General features: G+C 37.6%; 1 protein-coding gene and 2 long non-coding RNA genes across 4 annotated transcripts; 2 read left to right on the plus strand and 1 right to left on the minus strand.

Annotated features, from left to right (window-relative positions):
• The first annotated feature begins 1524 nt into the window (after positions 1 to 1524).
• LOC129415707 (uncharacterized) lies at positions 1525 to 3845 on the plus strand. Of its 2 annotated transcripts, XR_012359637.1 has the most exons (5): positions 1525 to 1861; positions 2433 to 2492; positions 2602 to 2692; positions 2789 to 2875; positions 3046 to 3844. It is a non-coding gene; the product is annotated as an uncharacterized lncRNA (long non-coding RNA). The 2 variants fall into 2 exon arrangements; XR_012359636.1 differs by having other exon boundaries at positions 1527 to 1861; positions 2789 to 3845.
• A 1607-nt stretch (positions 3846 to 5452) lies between these two features.
• Positions 5453 to 9489, plus strand: LOC129436666 (uncharacterized). The gene is made up of 5 exons (XM_073858052.1): positions 5453 to 5523; positions 5693 to 5771; positions 5914 to 6069; positions 6354 to 6446; positions 8759 to 9489. The coding sequence occupies exons 2-5, from the start codon at positions 5721 to 5723 to the stop codon at positions 9065 to 9067; spliced, it is 609 nt and encodes a 202-aa protein (XP_073714153.1). The 5' UTR covers positions 5453 to 5523; positions 5693 to 5720; the 3' UTR covers positions 9068 to 9489.
• A 10036-nt stretch (positions 9490 to 19525) lies between these two features.
• LOC141351320 (uncharacterized) lies at positions 19526 to 20633 on the minus strand. Its single transcript, XR_012359532.1, has 3 exons — positions 20317 to 20633; positions 19889 to 20249; positions 19526 to 19746 (listed from the first exon to the last, which is right to left on the minus strand). It is a non-coding gene; the product is annotated as an uncharacterized lncRNA (long non-coding RNA).
• Positions 20634 to 21080: the final 447 nt, after the last annotated feature.

The raw sequence follows: 21080 nt of genomic DNA on the forward strand, positions 1-21080 counted from the left end.
CCTAGGTCAGAATATTGTGCACATTTCTCTCAATGCTGCATACATCATTTAAAAGAAGCCGTTCAAATGACATCATGTAACACATTTTTGCTAGCTAGGATATTGATAAATTAGTCAGTGAAATGTAAAGCTGCTTGATTTTGCTGATGTCTCATGATTTGAAGTTCACTGTTTCTATTGTTATTATAATTCTACCCTAACATTTCATTAAATCTTTTAAAATAGAAACAAAAATATCAATAGACAGGTCCATAATCTAAAAAACAGTCTTTCACATGTGAATGCAAAACATGTTCGGTGATACTGACTGACAAACTTGGGTAAACATATCTGCAGATACCTGTCAGCTACTGTACTTCTAATCCAGAGGTGCCCAAAGTTGGCCCACAATAGATCTTTAATTTGGCCCATCATGCCACGTGAGATAAGGAAAAAGAATAAAAGTTATTGACGCAGATGTTCATATTTTTAATTAAACATTTTCTAAAATGTATCATTTTTTGTTGTATTTTTACATTACAAAAATGTAAATTAATATTAAATGCAAGGGATTAAAGTGATTTTTTTATGTTTCATGCATACTTGAAGGTGTATAAAATGCATCACGAAACTAAATGAACTCGGGTACTACAGGCTAAAAATGAAGAGGTTTTGGCAGTGGCACACAGAGAAAAGGATATTTAAAATTGATTGGCAAAATGATTTCTTTTTTTACAAAAAGCATTGGAAAATAAAACTGCATTAGTTATGCATAAACAGAGTAATGTTTGCTTATTTATTTTTTAAATATTAGAAAATTATAAATTAGGGGTTATCAGAGCAACTTTAATTTTAATATAACACTACACCATTTACTTTTGGCCCACGGCCCTCAGTCAGGTTTGGCCCTTGTAAGGAAAATGTTCAGGCACCAATCATGTGTAGTCTATCTGAGGAGGTAACTGTTAGCATATGATAATGCATGCTTGTACAAAGTCAGACCACATATTATCATGTTTGTCTTCAATCAATCAATTTAAATAAAAGAGATGGGGACTTTATAATATAATAATGGTCCATATATCACAGTGATAAAAGACATACATGTATTTTTACTTTAACATGAACTAATGCTGAGTTAAGGCATATACTATCATAAACTAATGAAGAGTCATCATTAACATGACATGTTTTTCATTGTTAGTTAATACATTCATTTACAATAAATTAATTTGAGTTCATGTTGTAATTATGTAAGTTCAGTAAGTTACATGTCTTAACTCAGCATTAGTTTACTTTTATTTAAGTAAGAATTCATTTAGGTATACGTTCAATGTTTCCAATGATTAGCAGTTAATCAACTAAACCCAGAGATAATTCCTGAGGCATGTTTAAAGAGTTTTGTATTTCATCAAGTAAGTGCTGATTCACAAAGATTTTATATTTAAGAAAATCTGAGCATCATTCAAAATAACTGTTAACATGTTTGTCCACTAAACATGTTTTGTCAATGTTTTAAACTTTATAGAAATATTTTTTATTTTTTATTAATGACCAAGTATAAAGAACAATGCATAGTGTGAAAACGCGGATTATATAAAAGTATATAATAAAGTGCGAGCAGAGGATCAATCAAACTTGGGCTGGAATGATTGTAGTGCATCCAATGGATCTTGGAAATCATAGTTTACATCTACAGCAGCATATGCTACAGCAGTGACAACGCCAAAGAAAAGGACTACATTTCCCAGAATGCACCTGCACCCACTCATCTGCCCCTTCAGGTGCGACCGCTTCACCTATGGGCTTGACGGGAAAATTCAAAATCGCGAACCGTTACAGCCTGGACGGTGTCTTTGTTTGCTTGCACATCAACAGTAAGGTAAGTTTGATTTAATTAGTTTGTCTGCATCGCGCTGATCGGATGCCTATTTGTTCATATTATGTTATTTACTATGATTTGTTTTTGTCGTTATACTAGAACTGTTTGAATTTAAAGCACAAACAGTAAAACATTAAGGGTATACATGGTACACAGCGGTAAACATGAGGTTAAAAATACGCGAAGTAACATTCAAACCGGGCTGTTAAAAGAATCAATTCGATGTATAAATTTTTAAAAACAAAACTTTAAAGAAGCCAAGACGAGACGTTCTTTGCTTAAAACAAACATATCAACAGTAACTTGTGTGTTGGAAATGTTAGCAGCTAGCAAGTGTGTCTCTGCTATTTTAAATTGTTTAAAAGCTCATTGCTTTAGTGCTGGTAGATGCTGCTTATTTTTCAAGACGGTTTTAATAGCTTTATATTGATTTGTAACAAAGCCAGCTTCACTTTGAGAGAACCTAGATGCTAATTGTAAAGAAGCTTGGAGTCATAATATATTTTAACGTAATATGTTTGCTGTTCTTCAACTTTTTAAATATGAAGTCTATCCATGTTTGTGTTTACAGAGGTCATGTACACTGTGGTCAACTTTGTGGACGCTGAAGAGGTTTCTGGGGAAAGATGATGTAAGTTTATTCTTTATTCTTTATTCAATTTTAAAAATCAAACAGGTTAAATAGTAAACAGATGTGTTATGATGAATGTGATTTTAATTTTTAAATCTGTGTTTGACAGAGAAATATAATGAAGTAACAGTGGAAGCTAAAACATCAGACTGATCCAGACACTGAAGAAATTGATGTCACTGCAATCTGGCCAAAATGATGTAAGTTTAATAATGAAATTATTAAATCAAAGAGGTTAAATAGTAAATAGATGTGTTATGATGTATGTGATTCTATTTTTATTCTGTGTTTGCTAGACAACTATATTGAAGTAGCCTACTGTAATGAAGCTGCAGAACGTCACAGAGACTCTGAGGACATCAACACAGAAAATCAAATAAGAAGTTATGAAGACATTATGAAGTTCTTTGATCATATATTGTTGTATCTTTGTACAGTTAAAGTAAACTTTCTAAAATGTACAACTTTATGTCATTTGATTTGTCGTGTGTGTGTAACTGTATATGTGTATAAGTATTATGCCAAATACTTATGTACTTTTATATTTCCAAAGGGGTCCAAAGAGATGTCCGTCCAGATGAGGGTGCATCAACGTTACCTTTGCTGACAAGTATATGCTTTTAGCAGTTAACTTAACTCAAACCTTTTAGGGAAATCGGTTGCCTTGGACCATTAGGTTTTAAAGAACATACATTTGAGTACTTTGAACTTAAGTCTTGTGCAATTATGCACTTATATTTAGGTAGCGTGAACTTAAACAAATTGAGTCACATGCAGTTAAGCACTTATATTTAAGTTCACAGTACTCAAATCTATGTGTTTTGAAACTTGAATGGTTTGATGCAACCGGTTTTCTTAAATGTGAGATATTACAGTGTTACAGTGAGAAATGTTTGAATAATTCCAAGACAGAGCTCTGTGATCAGTTATACACTGCAAAAAATCACTTTCTAACACTTTTTGTCTTGTTTTCAGTAGAAAAACTAAAAATTCTTAAATCAGGATGTATTTTCTTGATGAGCAAAATTACCTTAGAAAATATGTCTAGTTTTTAGACAAAAATATACAATTTGAGATAATTTGTGCCTAAACAAGCAAAAATATCTAACATTGGGGTGAGAAAATTGTGTTTCAATTAATTTTTTAAGATAAAAGAAAACTTAAGATTTTTTTTCTCACACTATTGGAAGATATTTTGCTTGTTTTAAGCACAATTTCACTTAATGTATGTGTGTGTATTTTATTTATTTATTTATTTTGTCTAAAACTAGACTTGTTTTCTTGGGTCATTTTGTTCCTCAAGAACAAGCATTTTAATTTAAATAATATTTGTACTGAAAAGAAGACAAAAATACTATGTACACTCAAAAAAATGAACAAGGAAGGTTGTGGACTTTACATTATATATTTATATTCAGTTTAATTATAATAATTGTATTTGTTGACTTGAAATGTTTTTTTCTATTAAGGTCAACACAATTATGTCTCAAATTAGCTGTAAAAAATCCTTAGGCGTTGTCTAAACACAAACTATTTATGTGAACTTAAAAATTCTTACATCCAGAGGGTGGCAGTATAGTGCGACGCGAACTGCCATAACCCCCAAATAAGAAGAAGAAGAGCATGACTCGCCAGACTACACGTGCTCAAAGATAATTCACTGCAATTCTCTGCAATTCTCTGCAAACCTGCTTGACCCCTGCATAGTTTTTCCTCGATTGGTTTGGACAGAGCGACGTCTTACCTCTTCAACGGCTGGTAAAGGTAGGAGTATATTTGTTTTTCCACCAGTTTCGATATTTTTAATAAGATATATTTTCTTTATTTTTGACATGTGGCTCATTACATAAACTGCTTAGAGTCTTACAAAGTCAGTCATCTATTTTTTTCTTCAAGACATGAAGAAAAAAACATCATAACGTCGTTTCATAAAAAAATGTAGATTGGTCTAACGTTAATTTGAAGCAGAAAAGTAAGACTGTCCTAACTAATTTCAAGACAGTCTTAACTTAGTGACTTATGTTTATGCAACTGGCCAAACTGTTTTAGAGAGTTCTAGTGTTCTAATTTTAGTTCTAGCTCTGAAGTTGGCATGCTTACTTAGCCACGTGGCGCAGGTTAGTTCAGAGCATATTTCCATTATTTTGGCGAAAAGTAAGTTAATAAGTTCATCAAAGTTCTCCGTCGCTATGATGGATTTTTGTTAACTGGAGCAAGTCTATGACGGATTTTTCATGCTTATTGCAGGGTTTCTGCCTGTCTTTCATGTCATATTTTCATAATTTTAAGGCGCAAACATTTCTCAAATAACGTTAGTGTGATAAATATATTTATTTTAATGAGAAAAATGTGTATTCCGCCTGCTGAGGGGATCAAACGTGGGTTGAAAGTAACGTTAGGGATGTGCACATCGATGTCTGTAAGCTAATAATTTGTTATCGATGTTTTCTAGATATCTTAAACATATTAATAATTTTAGCATAAATAAGTGTTCCTTTGTGTTTGACAATACACATCAATGGGTCTGCGACTGCGCAGCGCAAGTGACGTGCACTCCTGAAATCAAAGTGTTTGACTCTACTAAAGCATAAAAATACACGGGGTGGTTTCCTGGACAGGGATTATCAAGTTGTTTTTAGTTTGGACAGCGCTTGCATTTATTTTAGTCTAGGACTAGTCTAATCCCTGTCTGGGAAACCGCCCCTATATGTTTTGCAGATATATTTAAGAAATATACGCAGTAAACATACTACTTAATTTAAAAACACTGCTACAGTTATTCTCATCTTGAAACTGCAAAGTTCATCCAACTAAAAATAACTAAAATCCACTGTCAAAATAAACATTTTTTAATACAAATTTGTTTTAAACCATTTTTTTACTTTAAAAATAACAAAGCATGACTATTTTATTGTTAATTCAATTTCACAAAGTCCTTATTAAATTGTTTTGTTTGTTTATTATTTGCAATTTTCCAGGTGCTTAATAAAGGGGGTGTTTTGTGTTCCTGCCAAGGTGCTACTCACAGTAGGTAAGATCTGCAACATCTAAATAGTAAAAAAACAGTAAATATTGTTTCTTGCGTGACCTTTTCATTTGTTGTTTCTGTTTGTATCCTGTTTACTTTACAGTAGCAATTGATAATTTCAGTTTTTAAATATTATTTTATTGAATTTATTGAACAAGACCTTTGCATACAGGAGACGGGAGGTAGTCAGAGACCAACCCATGATATCAGAGTTCAAGACCAGATGGCCAGGACTGTTCACTGTGCCTGAGGTATAAACTGCTTATTAAAACATCAATGAACAATGTTGTATAATGCATTAAATGACCATGTTAAAGAATACAGTAACATAGGGTCTTTCAGTAAAATTGTAGTATACACCAATAACATTTTGTTTGTGGACATTATGCAAAGGTGGAAGCAGAATTTCTGAGGATTACCACTGTTCCCCTTGTCACAAAGTTTTTTGCACAACTTGACTACCACGCTGATCAGCTCATCAGATTGCTGAAGAAGGCAGGTGGATCTAAAGGAAGGCAAAATGACCTCATCTTTGCCCCGACTGCACAGGTATAGTTAACTCTTGTAGAACACATTTAGGAATAAGTACATTTTGTTTAGTTTCTGTTGTCATTTGGCAGAAACCAATAACATCTGCAAATGCACCCCATATGAATATATTTTTATTGTATTTTTTCAAAGATTTTTGAGATTAACATGATTTTTTCCCCCTTTAAAAGAATGCTATTTGGTATTTACACTACACCCTATGGATAAATGACCAGAATGTTGAGGAAACGGGTATACTGATATAATATGTGTAGTATATTGATGCTGTTTTTTTCTTGTTTTAGAATGAAACCGCTGAAAAGAAGAGGGAGTGCCTCCTCACGACACTCTGTATCTATCTAAATGAAAATCCGAGCCGTCTCTTCAAAGAGTATATGGTAGGTAATGCTAACAATTACTGCAGCAGTAACAGTGTTCTAGGGCTTTTACCAATATCACATTATCCATTTAACATTGGGTGCGTTTACATGCACAGAATAAGCGGATAAGTATCAAAAATTTTCCTGCATTTACATGCAAATCAATAAACTGCTATGCAGAAAACTGCGTTTACATTTGGAGATGTGTCAGGTTTCTCGCAGTCCATATTGTCACTGCCTAAAAGCTGATGGGAAATCTGTCTTAAAGGGACACTTCACCCATTTGCATTCATTTTTGTATAGTTAAAACCCTAGTCATGTTTTTGAATTGTCGTGCATAATTACCTCAGTTGCCGCTGAAACAGGAGAAATACAGATTTCAGTGTTGCACTTCCTTCTTTCAATGATGTAAAAATCATCATTTTGCATCATTGAAAGCAGGAAGTCCAATATCTTTGTTGAGCAGGTGAGACTACAAACACCCCTTTTCTCAGTCAAATTGGCACCAAATTCGAAATGTATGTTACATTTCGACTACAAATATGAGACACTTTCAATGAAGATTAATGTTTCTATGGGTGAAATGCTCCTTTAAGCTATACTGTCATATCTCTTCTCATATCTACACTTGTAAATGTAACATTAGCTTTTATTTCCACAGTTTCTCTGTCATTTGCTTAAGTTAAGCGCAGACTTCTATGTGTTACTTTGCGCTTTAACGTGTGACATTTATCTTTCACACGTGGAAACATGCACATGTGAACCAAACTGCGTAAAGGCTGGTTAAGGTGTTAACTTGCAAAGCGAAATTGGGGTAATGAGCAAAAAAGTTACCTGTGCCGATCAGTTTTTGCTTGTGCAACTTATGGGCTTTCCCTATACAACAAAAACGTTTTATGCATTTACATGCCCTGCTGAAAAACAGCATAGACAGCATCATTCCCATGCTGGTTGGGTGCTGGTGGTCACCAGCATACCAGCACCAAAACACAATCGTCTGCTCTTGCTGGTTTTTCCAGCAGGGTGAACCCACATGTTATCAGTTTTTTTTAACCATAATCTGCGTAAGACTGTGCATGTAAACACACTCATTGTGGTGTATCTCTTTTAGGAATGGCAATTTTGGTCTAGACTAAATCATGTTTATGATCATTTAATCTTAATATTGTAAGAACTGTAATCTTATAAAATTAGAACTTATAGCAGAGCTGATATAAGATGGCTTCAGATCATACAGGTGTACTTACTTAAAGAAATATTCCATTTTCTTAAAAGAAAAATCCAGATAATTTACTCACCACCATGTCAACCAAAATGTTGATTTCTGTCTTTGTTCAGTCGAGAAGAAGTTGTGTTTTTTGGGGAAAACATTGCAGGATTTTTCTCGTTTTGACGGACTTTAATGGGGCCCAACATTTAATACTTGACTCAACACTTAACAGTTTTTTTCAGCAGAGTTTCAAAGGACTATAAACAATCCCAAACGAGGCATAAGGGTCTTATCTAGCAAAACGATTGTCATTTTTGACAAGAAAATTTTTTTTTACTTTTAAACCACAACTTTTCGTCAAGGTCCGGTCCAGCGTGACCTAACGTAAATGCGTAGTGACGTAGGGGGGTCACGTGTAACATATATAAAACGCAGATTTGCAGACCATTGTAAACAATAAACTGACACAAAGACATTAATTAGTATCAGTTGACATACAACAACGTAGGAACGGTCCTCTTTCTCAACACTTGTAAACATTGGGGCGGAGTTTCGCGTTCGTCCTCTGTAACCTCTTGACGTGATGACGTATTGCGTCGGGTCACGCTAGCGCATGATGACCGGATCTACATGACGAGAAGTTGTGCTTTAAAACTGTATATTTGTTATTTTTATTGTCAAAGATGACAATCGTTTTGCTGGATAGGACCCTTGTGCCTCGTTTGGGATTGTTTGTGGTCCTTTGAAACTCCGTTGAAAAAAACTGTTGAGTGTTGAGTTTGGTATTGAATGTTGGGCTCTATTAAAGTCCATTAGGGTTGGAAAAATCCTGGGATGTTTTCCTCAAGGAACGTGGTTTCTTCTCGACTGAACAGGGAAGGACATCAACGTTTTGGATGACATGGTGGTGAGTAAATTATCTGGATTTTTCTTTAAAGATAATGGACTAATCCTTTAAGTGGCCAGCAGGTGTACAAATTGCGTGTAATCAGTTTGGATAAAAAGTTAGTCAAGCACTATTTTAAAACATTGATTTAGAAAACTGCAATGCAAATGAGCTCTTTGGAATTTGATAATTGGCTGGTGATTTCATTGTTGTCCTTTTTTTGTGTGTGGAAAGGATTCAGATGGCTGTGCTGCCCGGAGGGAGCTTGATCAACTTGTCTTTGGCATCTACAGCATTAATGCTGAGGGAGGTGATGCCACCAGCACTTCAGTTGATGTTGGAATAGTGATTGAGGATGTTGAAGTGCTTCATGACTTGGGAGACATAACTTCTGCATGTGCAATCTTAATGGGTGTCATATATACAATGAACCTCAACTATCCTCAAGAACTGAAAATGTTGCTTCAGAAAATCTTCCTCCAATTGGATGATTCCAGACTCTCACCCAAGGTACAGATGATTAAAAACAAACTGTATGAGTGAACCAACATTGAACATTTGGCGTTTTACACAGGCCTGATTTGCAGTTGAAACCATTTAATTGAAAAACTTTTCTTTTTTTGTGACGCGCCTCTGTTCTGGGTGACATGTGTCTTTGTCATGTATGTACTTAAAAACGATGAGTGAACCAACATTGAGCACTTAAAAGTTTGTTAAACGCCACAAACACCTGCTTTGCACTTGAAACCCTTTTTATTGAAAACACTTGAAAGATGGTATACATTTGATCTTTTTTCTGTGGACGCACCAGTGTTCTGGGTGACATGTTTCTCTGTCATGTATGTACTTAAACAATGAGTGAACCAACATTTAGCACTTAAAAGTTTGTGGCGTTTAACATAAAGGCCTGCTTTACACTTGAAACCATTTAGTGGAGGAACACTTGGCCGATTGTGTTATTTTTATCTTTTTTTTTATCTGCGTGTTACAGACAGAAAGGATAAGAAAAAAACAGTCTGTCGGGTGTTTTTCTATTAAATGCACTGCTCAGGAGTTTTATTTTTATAAAATTACCAACTTTACATGCTGCAACTCATAAGTGTTTTACAGTGTTTTTTCTCTTGTTAAAGAAAATGTCATAAAACTGATGTGTTATTGGAAAACTTGTTGGTTAATAAAGGAACTAACAAATATTATGTTGAGTTTACTTAATTAATTTGTGTGGAACCTGTTGACAAACTAAAATTAATTAAACCTAACTAGTAAAAATTAAAGTTATTGAAATTATTTATTTTTGATTGATTAAGCTTGAATTGAATGTTTTGTTGTAAAATTACAAGTTTACTTTGAATAGACACATGTTTAATATGCAACGTCTAAACAAATTTTGTTAGTCCATAGAACATAACTGATTTTAGTTAATTGAACTGAAATGTCTTTTGTTGGGTGAAAATTAGTGATAATAGTTGGCTAAACTTAAAAAAATTACTTGTCCCTAAAACAACCCTATTACATTGGACAACCTTAAAATATTTGTTTTCAACTTAAATAATTAAATTATGTGGAACCTGTTGACGAAAAAAAATTAAAGTCAACACTTTTTTTTTTTTGAGTGTAAGAAAGTAATTTTTTGCAGTGTAGGACTGATTTCTTAAGAGCAAGATCAATATAGTTGTTGTTCATTTTATTTAGATATTTACTACATTACAGTGGCAGCTGGTGACTTCTTTTTTTTTTGTGAGCACTCGATGCGAAGTTTGTCACAACATGTATATAGCCCGTCATTTGTGTGGTTCTCAATTTCAAAATATGTGTTCTGCGTGTATGTGTATCACGTGTTTTGACTAAACACGTGATGCACGTGGTTTACATGAAGCAACAAACACATATTTTAAAAACACAAGCAACACACATGACACTCCGAACACTTATTTTGAATTTGCAACCCTCGGATGAGCAGTCACGAGCCGCCACTGCTACATTACATTGTACTGCTTTGAATGTAGTTTTCATTGTTGCTTTTATTTTGTTTTATTTTACTCTAATATTGCTTTCTCTGTCTGTATATTTATGAGTTTAAATTGTATTGTTTATGTATGCAACTTTTAATATTTGTGTATTATATTATTTTGTGATTGTGAAATTGTGGATTGTTCAGTTTTTTTTTTTTTAAATAAACGTTTCAAGCTCAATTCAAGTTTTTATTTTTTTAAGGGTTTTGGGGATGTATAGTAGTATATAGTGTGGGAGGGGGGTTGTAGTCTATCTGCATAGCAGGCAAATAACCAATCAAGTCACTAAGCTATGAGGGCTTGGGTTGGGCTTAAAACAAAGTGTAACCAATCAAATCATCTCAACTGAAAAATTTCAAAGTTGTGTCCCAATAGTTGTCAGAGTCTTGGGAGGGGGTTTTAAAAGCAACCAATCAGTGTTAAGATTAAACACCAATGGGGAGACTAGAATTGTGCAAAGGTGTGAAATTCCAGTACCTCTGTAGGTGTGAAAGTGGCCCCTGCCAAAATCTTCAATGGGATTACTTGCCATGGCAACAAATGGCTGCATATTCCACGGGGATATCCCCTCAGCAAGATACATCCGAATTGGTATCATTACGGGAGTTTCCTAACTTGGTGGAATTAGTAGTTTACCCTCAGTGGAACTAGTAGATACTCCCGAAAATCAGTGGTGTTTACAGGAGTTTCCTAGTACGGATACACCTCTTTTCATGCAGTGAGTGACAGCGGAACATTGCAAATGAGATGAGAGAGGAGAGAAATGATCGGGCCTGATTGGTGAATAAATAGGATTTGGTTTTACCCTGTATGAGTGTGTGTTCGAAAGTTTGACTGATATTACAGCATCTTGGATTGTAATGTAAATACTGACACGTGAACGCGAACGCAGCATCTGAATACAGGGAATACTGTATATGCAAGCGAATCGCCGTCATTTAGAATGAAGATCGCATTTATGTATGAATCGAGATCGTGATTATTTTACGATTAACTGTGCAGCCCTACAATCCACCCGTTTTAGACACTTTTATGTGGGTATCAGCAGGTACCCGACCCGTTGCAGGACTCTGAACCAGAGTACCCGGAGTAAACCCACGCTGATACAGGGAGAACATGCTAACTCCACACAGAAACGACATCTGACCTAGCTGGGACTCGACCAGGGACCCTTCTTGCTGTGAGGCCATGGTTTTACTACAGTTAAAACCAAAAAACATGGTTACTGTAGTAATTCCATGGTAACCACAAAATAACCATGGTGTTTCAAAAACCATAGTTAAACCATGGTTATGTCAGGAGACAGGGTCCTGACATCCCTGTATACTTGTCTTGTGTCTGTGTGGAGAGTCACCTGACCCGTTTTGTGTTTGCATGCCTTGTGCTCTCCTGTCTTCAGTCTTGACCCCACCCTCTTGTTTCCTTGTTTATTATTCATGATTAGTTTATTCCCCACATTTGTTTGTCATTGTTCCCTAGTTTAGTTTTCCCTATTTAATGCCATTGTGTCTGATGTCTTGTGCTGGTTCATTGTGTATCGTAAGATACTGTCGAGTGTGTTTGTTCGTCATGATTATAATTTGAGTTATTGTATTTTTTAAAAACGTCTTTAAGTTACAAGCTGTCTGCGCTTGGGTTCTATCCATCACCACACCTTGACACGTTAGTGTAGAAAAAACATGGTTTTGCTAATAGTAATTAATATACCAAGAAAACATGGTTACTACACTTCTACCACGGTAAATTTTCATAGGGACAGTGCTACCCACCGAGCTTGTAACTCATTACTCGGGATGTCATACAAATCAGGTAAACATGCTTCAGCTGGCTCAAAATGCCGCTGCAAGAATGCTTACTTGATCTAAGAAGCATGATCACATAAATATTGGCATCTTTACACTGGCTACCGTTAAATATCACATACTTTTTTAATATTTCTAATCATCTACAAAGCCTTAAATAGCGTAGCGCATCCGTATCAGAATACAATATACCGCGTACATTGCAGTCGCAAAATTCTGGTCTCTTAATTATCCCTAAAATATTAGAAGTTTCTAAAGATGGTAGATCCTTTTCTTACTTAGTCTCTAAGCTCGGCAATGATTTACCAAACAATGTTCGAAAATCTGACACAATCGATTAAATTTAGTCTAAGCTAAAAACATATCTCTTTAACAAAGCATTTGCATAATTTGTCTAGTAAGTAATACTTATGATGCAATATTTAGCTTGTCCGGAACCGATCAACCCATCATGTGTGTGGTTCATCATTTAAAAATATGCGTTCGCCGTATCTTGTTAATCATGTGCATCATGCGTCTTGTCAAAATAATTGTCTGCTGCAGATGCGTCGAAAGGGTTTATGATAAAAGTGATGCTTGCGCTTGCCAGATACTTGCTTAATCTCATGTATAATCAGGGTCTAGTGTTAAGGGAGTGTCTTGTGGGTATTTGTAAACGTGAGCATCTCTGCTGCTGTTGCCTCAAATAAAACAACTTGCCAACAATGCACCTGAACACACCTCATTTTCAGACCAGAACACTGCATTTACTATTTGAAAATGATATTTGTGTCAAGCTCAAACACTTGCGTCGTGCATGATAGGGCCATATAGCTTTAGTCTAATGTTAGTTAAATTGGTGAATATTGTGTGATAAAATTTCACCAGACAACTAAAAAAACATAAAAGGAAGCAGATGATAAAAGAAATAATGTGTGTAAATTGATGTGGGATCGGTTCTTTGTAGTGTGTGACTGATCTGCAGAGAGAGATAATGAAGATTGAAGACCTCTTCATAGTCAGTCTCTGTAGACACGCTCATCTCTCTACTTCAAAAGACTCTCTCTGTGTCTGATGGCTTATTAGGTGAGTTATAATCCAACAGCTCCTCTGTTTGCCATGGCATTTTTTTATATTTGTCTCTGTTGCTTTTCTTCCAACCTAAGAATTCCTACGAATTTTTCACACATCATAAGAATTTCCATTGAATGGGACAGCTATCAAATGCTATTATTATGCTATTTAAGCAATGCTGATTACAATCCAAACTATATGTACAACATCTGTAAGTTGTTCTTATCACAAAAATAGTCATAGCATTTGTCACGGTAGGAAATCCATTGTTTGTTTGCTTACCTCTCTGCCATGTGCTCATTAGAGTGATTCGGCTCACATGTGTGTTGAATGTGTTGATCATCATTGCATCTCCTCCATAGATACTCACATGACTCTCTGTTCCCTGCCAGATTCTCACTCTTCGTTTGGTTCCTGTGTTGTGTGGATTATCGTGTCGTTTGTGGATTACGGTTTGTCAAGTTGGATTGTTTATTGTCGTCGTCGTCATGTGTATGTTCCCGTGTTCAGTTTGGATCGTCACCACTGCTCACCACTCCACCAACGTCGCAGTCAATAAACATTGTCACCAACTTACCACCGTAGTCTTCGCCACCATTGCCAACAACACTGGACATTGCTTGCCTGATCATTTAATCTGTCATCTCTCTTTCTCTGTTTATTTAATAAACCTTGTGTTTTCACCTGCATTTGCTTCCACGCAGTGTGTGTCATTACAGCGTTAAGAATAAACAAACAAATCAACCACAAAAAAATCATTTGTAAAACCAAACAGCAGTGCACTGCAATAAAACTCTATGAAACAAATTGTAAACATTGTTTATGTTTTAATGTGAGACTAGTCTAATGAAAAAATTCCATAACAATTTATACAATGTCTGTACAAAGTTATATCAAGTATTTTAGCTATTGATACTGTATGACCTAGTGAAACTTGTATACCTGTTAACCTTTGCAGCATACACACACAAAAAAAAACGTTTAACATTCACAAAATGGATGAATCCCTTAGGTAGTTCTTCCTCAATGTATTTATTCATGGCTTCGGTTTTAGGTTGAGAGAGAGGGAAAATGCGCCCCCTAGGTTGTATGGTGCCTGGTAACAGCTCAATACTGCAGTCGCTTGGGCGATGAGGTGGTAATTGAGATGTGTCCTCTTTGCTAAAGGCTTTAACAAGGTCAGCATATTCTGGAGGTAGTTTAAATGTTGCAGAATCCTCAGATGTTATGATATTGTTAAGGGAAGTAACAGGATGAATGGATGACAGGCAGGTTGAGAGACATTTATCACTCCACTTAACTATTTGGTGTTCCCTCCATGAAATGTGTGGGCTGTGTTCCTCCAGCCATGGCAGTCCTAGGATCTTTTAAGCTCCGAGCTCGAGCCGCATCTCGGGCTCGAGTTCCCTCCTCGGACAGCAAGCCATTGTCGTTTTACCATTTGTTCTTTTAAGATTGAATGGACAGGCGAACTTGTGAAACTGAATTTTGCCGGTACAGTACTCGATATTCCCCTCTCCAATGGGTTTTCCATCTATTGTCTCGACTGTTAAATGAGATGGGCATGGTGTTAATTGTAGATTATGACAGTGAGCAAAACTTTGGGACATAAAGTTTCCTGCAGCTCCAGAGTCAATTAAAGCAGAGGTAGAAATTAATCCTTCATCAGTGACTATTTGAACTGGGACTTATGATGTTTTATTAACGTAGTTCGGGAGGAGCACGTCAAATAAACCACTTAAGTACTTCCAGCTGTCTATAATCAGTAATCAACAGATACTCTAGTACCACCAGATGTCCTCAATCAGTAATCATCATATCTACCCAATCAGGACAAAGGCAAGCCATATATAAGTCACAGTTTGACTCTGCAAAGATCCTCTGCAGTCTTCAGAAGCTCTAGACCATGGGTCTCCAAACTTTTTGTGAGCAAGGGCTACCACAATGGATAAAACAACCTGGAGGGCAACTTTTTGATATAGTCTACTCAAAATTTTTGTTTTACTTGTTAATGTTTTAGTATTGTTTAAAATGTTAACATGCATAAACCAATCCAAGCTAATATAGAAAATATGTAATAAATAAATATTACAATTGTCTATTAATAGAATGTGCTTAGACCCTTGCTCTAGAGTAGATGTCTCCAGCACAGTCTCCAGCACGGCCGGATCATGCTATGGATCATCAGCAACAGCCATCGGCAACGCATGGCAACCTCGCAACGTGAGCATGGCTCCGCTAGCAGCTCAGACCCAGGATCCTTCTCATTCTAATCATGTTCCGACTGGAAACTGTAGAGCAAGGCTGTCTTCGCTACCGGCACAGGCCCGGACACCCTATTTTCTTCCTCAGCTTCCTTCTTCCATTATTCGCCATTCCAAGGCATGAGCATGTCTCCGCTAGTGGAACAGGCTTCTCCTTCTAATCCTGTCCTCCAGCTGTGGCCTGACCGAAAACTGTAGCGTGAGACTGCCTCCGCTACCGGTACAGGCCCAGACGCCCTATATTCATCTCCTCCTCAGCTTCCTTCCATTATTCGCCATTCCTAAGCATGAGCATGTCTCCGCTAGTGGAACAGGTTCTCCTTCTAATCTGGCTGTGGCCTGACCAAAAACTGTAGCGTGAGGCTGTCTCCGCTACCGGTACAGGCCCAGACGCCAAATATTCTTCTCTTCCTCAGCTCCCTTTTCTCTTGCCCCCCAAGCGAGAGTCTACCTCTGCTTGGTGGAATTTGTATAAAGTGTGTAGTACGTTTTTACCTGCAGGTGGTGCCATATCTAGGCTTTTCTAGTGCATAGAAACAGTGAATCATTGTTGAAGCAATTAGATTCGAAGCTTCGCTTTACCATCAATATTCATTACCCGGCCTCGAGCTCAGTTTAAGCCCGGCTACGTTGAAAGCCTCCCGTCCCAAAATACTATTTGTGATGACTAATGATGTCTGTTTAGTTTGTGAACGAATCATTATCTTGAACTGGTTCTTTAAGGAAAACAAGTTAAAACCGTTCTCCAATTCGGAATGAATCGTTTTAAACATTTGTGTCTCCAAACAGCAACGATCCAGAAGTTACTCACTTTCAGACCTGCTCAACAGCCACCCCGACTCGAAATAAGACAATATTCCCGTTCATAATCTGTATCCACCATACATCTTGGGCATGCATGTAACGAATAGTAAATGTTCAACATCAGTACGCTTCCATGCTGATACCATTTTGCATAAACTGAGATGACTGACGGGCAATATTTAAGTTTATTTAACAATAACATAAAATGTAACAAAAATTGCACAATATCAGCCAGTGGTCTGTTATATTAAACAGTGTTTTCATTAAAACATGTAACAAGGTGTTAACCCTAATGGCACAGGTACACCTTGAAGACGTTTATTTGATGTCTGCGTTTACATCTGCAAGACGTATTTAGATTTTTTTTTTGCTCATTTGCAACGCGTCTCTGAGACGTTTCCTAAAAGATGTCATATCGACATGTTGAAGATGTCTGCAAGACGTTTTTTAATTTAGAATGCATATAAAGCAGCTCATTCTTAAACCTTTGTAAGATGTTTTACACACCAGATGTGTTCCAGATCTCCAAATCTGTAACAGACATCTTGCAAACGTACCTATCTGGGAAACGTCATACGTACACGCATTCAACGTTACTGTCGTATATAGATTATATTTTAGTTACTTAAACACGGCTTTTGATAACTGTTATCCAAGATTTTCTTTTCACTATCATAACATTGATCAAGTTGTAACCCTGATCAAAAACATCAGACGTGGTGCTCGGCTGGCAAAGTAGGTATCACCTGTGCATTTAAAAGTGATGCTAAGTCATCTGGATTCATGGGATAGAGAATTTTTACTTGCCTGCAAAGATACCAGAGATTTTTTGTAAATTATATATATATTTTTAACATCAATCAAGTTCCAAACTTTATCTCTTCATAACCCCTTTTAACATTAAGCAAGTCCTGCATTTTATTTTCATAACAAAAATTACGCAGTGGAGTCGCCGGTGTTGGATGTATGCTGCTAGTGTTTATACAAGTGCCACCAGACCTGGTGGTGCTGTGTGTGCGCTGGCGGAGTGGATTTGACGCTGGTGATTTTGCTGTGCTCAGATTCAAACAATTTTTTAGATTGTTATGAATACAAATACAAACTCCGCTGCCCACCCCTAGTCCACATGCACTGACCATAAAACATAATACAATATACCATACAATACAAACTATACAAGTACACAAAACATTAATAATTTATAAATATCATTATTATCATTATTATTAACCAACATCAATTCAAAAGTCTGATCAACGTAGGTACGAGGATATCTTAAAGCAACTACATTTACACACAGCCAGCTATATTGTATACTTAATAATTTCCCTATTGCTGCAACAATTATGTTTTCCCTGCTCCCGCAGAAGTTTAGTTTTTCAACCGCCGCAGTGATGTTTCCTATGCTCTAATGGAGGGTCAGTTTGTTCCACTGCTGCGGTAGTGATGCTTGCTATAACCGCTTCCACATCAAAAAAGCGCACCAAACCCTTATCAGCAAACCAACTCTAACCCGTTCGATTGTCGGAGGGGCTTACGCATACGATAGCAGGGAGTATTGAACTCCCGTAGGATGGTACTGGAGCCCTCCTAATTGGTAATAACTTAACGTTTCAAGTCTACACCAACAGGGGCTTACCCGTCCAATCCCAGCGAGTATTGAACTCCAGTCAGACGGCGCAAAAGCCCTCCCAATCTAAAATAACCAAACATTCACCTCTTTGTCAGCAAGGACTTACCGTCTAATCGCAGCGTGTATCGAACTCCCGTCGGACGCCGCAAAGCCCTCCAAATCTAAAATAACCAAACATCCACCTTGTCATCAGCGAGGGCTTACCTGTCCGATCACAGTGAGTACTGAAGTCCCGTCAAATGCCATAAAAGTCCTCCAAATCTAAAATAACCAAACATCCACCTTGTCATCAGCGAGGGCTTACCCGTCCGATCGCAGTGAGTATTGAACTCCCGTCGGACGCCGCAAAGCCCTCCAAATCTAAAATAACCAAATGTATCAAAAATAAGAAAAGGACACCAAGGCACTCTTCTTAATTATAAAACCGCTTTAATAAAGGTGCTAGTTCATAATGGAACTTAAAAATACCACCAACATGTTTCGGCCTACATCTAGGCCTTCAAATGTACCAAATGTACACCTTATAGTCAGCAGGGGCTTAACCGCCTAATCACATTGGCCCTCATTTATCATTCTTGCGTAGAAACGGGCGTATATGTTGGCGTAAGATTATGCGTACACTCCTCTCATCGCCTGATTCATGAAACTGTGCCTACCTCTCTAATTCAGGTGTACGCAATACCTGCCCTTGATAAATGCCGCGGCTGAAAACGATCGTCATTAGAATAACACGCCCCTATATATTCAAGTCTCCGCTTCCCCCACGCCCTCATTTTACGACATGGATACACGAAAGACGGCAAAAAAGAGGAATTTCTCCGATGTGGAGATCGAAACCATCACCAGGGAAGTGGAAAAAAACAAATTTGTTTTATTTGGAAGCTTAAAGAGTGGGATAAAAGGCGCCCATAAAAACAAAATATGGTCCCAAATTACCACTTCAGTAAATAGTGTGGGGGTTGAGAAGCGCACTCCAGCAGAGGTAAGAAATGTTTTATTGCTTAATATACACTGATAAATTTATTTTCAATTTATTTAGGCTACATTTAAACAAAAGAAAGGCAAAACAAAAAACTTTTGTTTAAATGTAGCTTAAATTGATTGCAACCACCTTTAAAAAAATGGATTAAATTGAATGAATAATTTTTTCCTAGATCAAAAGTGATCAAGTTAATGCTCTTGTTTATTGTAGGTGAAAAAAAAGTGGTCCGATCTAAAGATGGCCACAAAGAGGCGCGTCTCCGCATTGAAGAGAAGCCAGAGTCAGACTGGGGGAGGACCACCGGATCCAAGCCTCCAGCTGACACCGCACGAGAAGCGTTGCAGCACTCATCGGAACGGCGTCTTTAGAAGGCATCAGTGGTGGGGGAGATACCGACGACATTCATGGTAAAAATTAAATTTTATAGACCAATATAAAAAACACACAAGTACATAGTTAACTCGTTTTATTTAAATTTTGCCGTGTTGTTTTGCAGATGAGGACACTGCAGGTCCCAGCGCGTTCGAAGCATCTCCCACTCAGCCCATCCAGGAGCCTGAACCGATCCTTGCGCCGCACCCAGAGCCTGAGCAGCAGGTCCAAGCGAGGGAAGCCGAGGCTCGTCCACCAGCCTCCCGTGCGCCACGGCCAAGGGTCCTGACGGATGAGGTCCTGGAAAGACAGACAGAAATTTGTAGATTACTGGTCGAAATTAACAATTCTTTACTGTCAATTAATACGACATTAAAACAAATCAATGAAAACTTAAAGAAATAAAAAACCAATGCAAACTAAGTCTGTTATTTTAACTTGCCCTTAAAACCGCCGAACAAGGTCTTGTCTGAGCTGAACAGCTCCTATAGCCGGTGGTGCTGCCCACTGCTCCACTGGCACTTCTGGGTCCGGGGCCAGCACGTCAAATGGCACACGATTCATCTCGGCCATGTTGTGCAAGACGGCACATGCCAAAATTATGTTACACACCTTTTGTGGTGTATAGAGCAACGTGCCCCCCGCGTGTGCCAGGCAGAGCCATCTACCTTTTAAAAGCCCCACGCAGCGCTCCACAGTGGCTCGTGTTCGTGCATGCGCGTGATTGAAGTTGCGCTCCTGATGCGTCACGGGGTTTGGCACAGGGGTGATCAAAAAGTTCAAAAGGGGATAACCCCTGTCACCTAAAGGGGAAAAGAGAGGTCAGGAAAGGAATATATTTTGCAAACTAAATTAGCTCTTATTACTCACCCAAAAGATAACCAATACCCCTTAATGCGTCCTCCTGCAGTCGTCTGCGCACGCTGCTGTGCTCAAAAATGTAGGCATCGTGGGTGCCTCCAGGCCATCGTGCCACAACATTTAATATGCAGAGTCTGGCATCACAAATTATTTGCACATTGATTAAATGATAATTTTTGCGGTTGATGTATGCGTAATCATTAACCGATGGTGGTTTCAGACGCACGTGGGTACAGTCAATTGCACCTATGACATTTGGAATCCCAGCAATCTCATAAAACCCCCTTTTAATCATTGTTTGCTGGGCATTGTCATAAGGGAATTGTATGTAATGTGGGATGAGTGTCCTGATGGCAGCCAGCACGGATGACAGCGTGCGGCTCATGGTGGGTTGGGATATGCCAGACCTGTCTGCAATCTCCCGTTGAAATGTTCCAGTGGCCAAGAACCCCAGTGTGGAGAGAACCTGGACTGGAACAGGTAAGGCCCTTGACCGCCGGGTTTCACGTTGGAGGTAGGGCTCCAGGTTATTGCAGAGCTCCAGGAGAAGATGCCTTGGAAGACGGAATCTGTTCATCAGCCATTCATCTGATTCATTCAGAAGATCGCGCCTATCCCTGAAAACTCGTTCCCTTCTCAAGGGCGCATATGCGTCTTCTAAAAGCGCCAGGTCAGCCATCATTGCGAACTGGTGTACGGTGGAAATCCAGTTTAAATAGCTGTTTTAATGAGCAAATGCCCTATCACAATGCATTACTTTACAGCACGTGTTT

This window comes from Misgurnus anguillicaudatus, chromosome 20 (genome assembly GCF_027580225.2).
Source record: "Misgurnus anguillicaudatus chromosome 20, ASM2758022v2, whole genome shotgun sequence".
NCBI classification, from domain to species: domain Eukaryota; kingdom Metazoa; phylum Chordata; class Actinopteri; order Cypriniformes; family Cobitidae; genus Misgurnus; species Misgurnus anguillicaudatus.

Excerpts from the sequence above, each read along its gene's own strand:
- LOC129436666 (XM_073858052.1), top strand. The coding sequence starts at position 5,721 with ATGATATCAGAGTTCAAGACCAGATGGCCAGGACTGTTCACTGTGCCT. Across the intron at positions 6,070-6,353 it reads TCTTTGCCCCGACTGCACAG|AATGAAACCGCTGAAAAGAA; the intron begins GTATAGTTAACT and ends TTCTTGTTTTAG. Across the intron at positions 6,447-8,758 it reads GTCTCTTCAAAGAGTATATG|GATTCAGATGGCTGTGCTGC; the intron begins GTAGGTAATGCT and ends GTGTGTGGAAAG.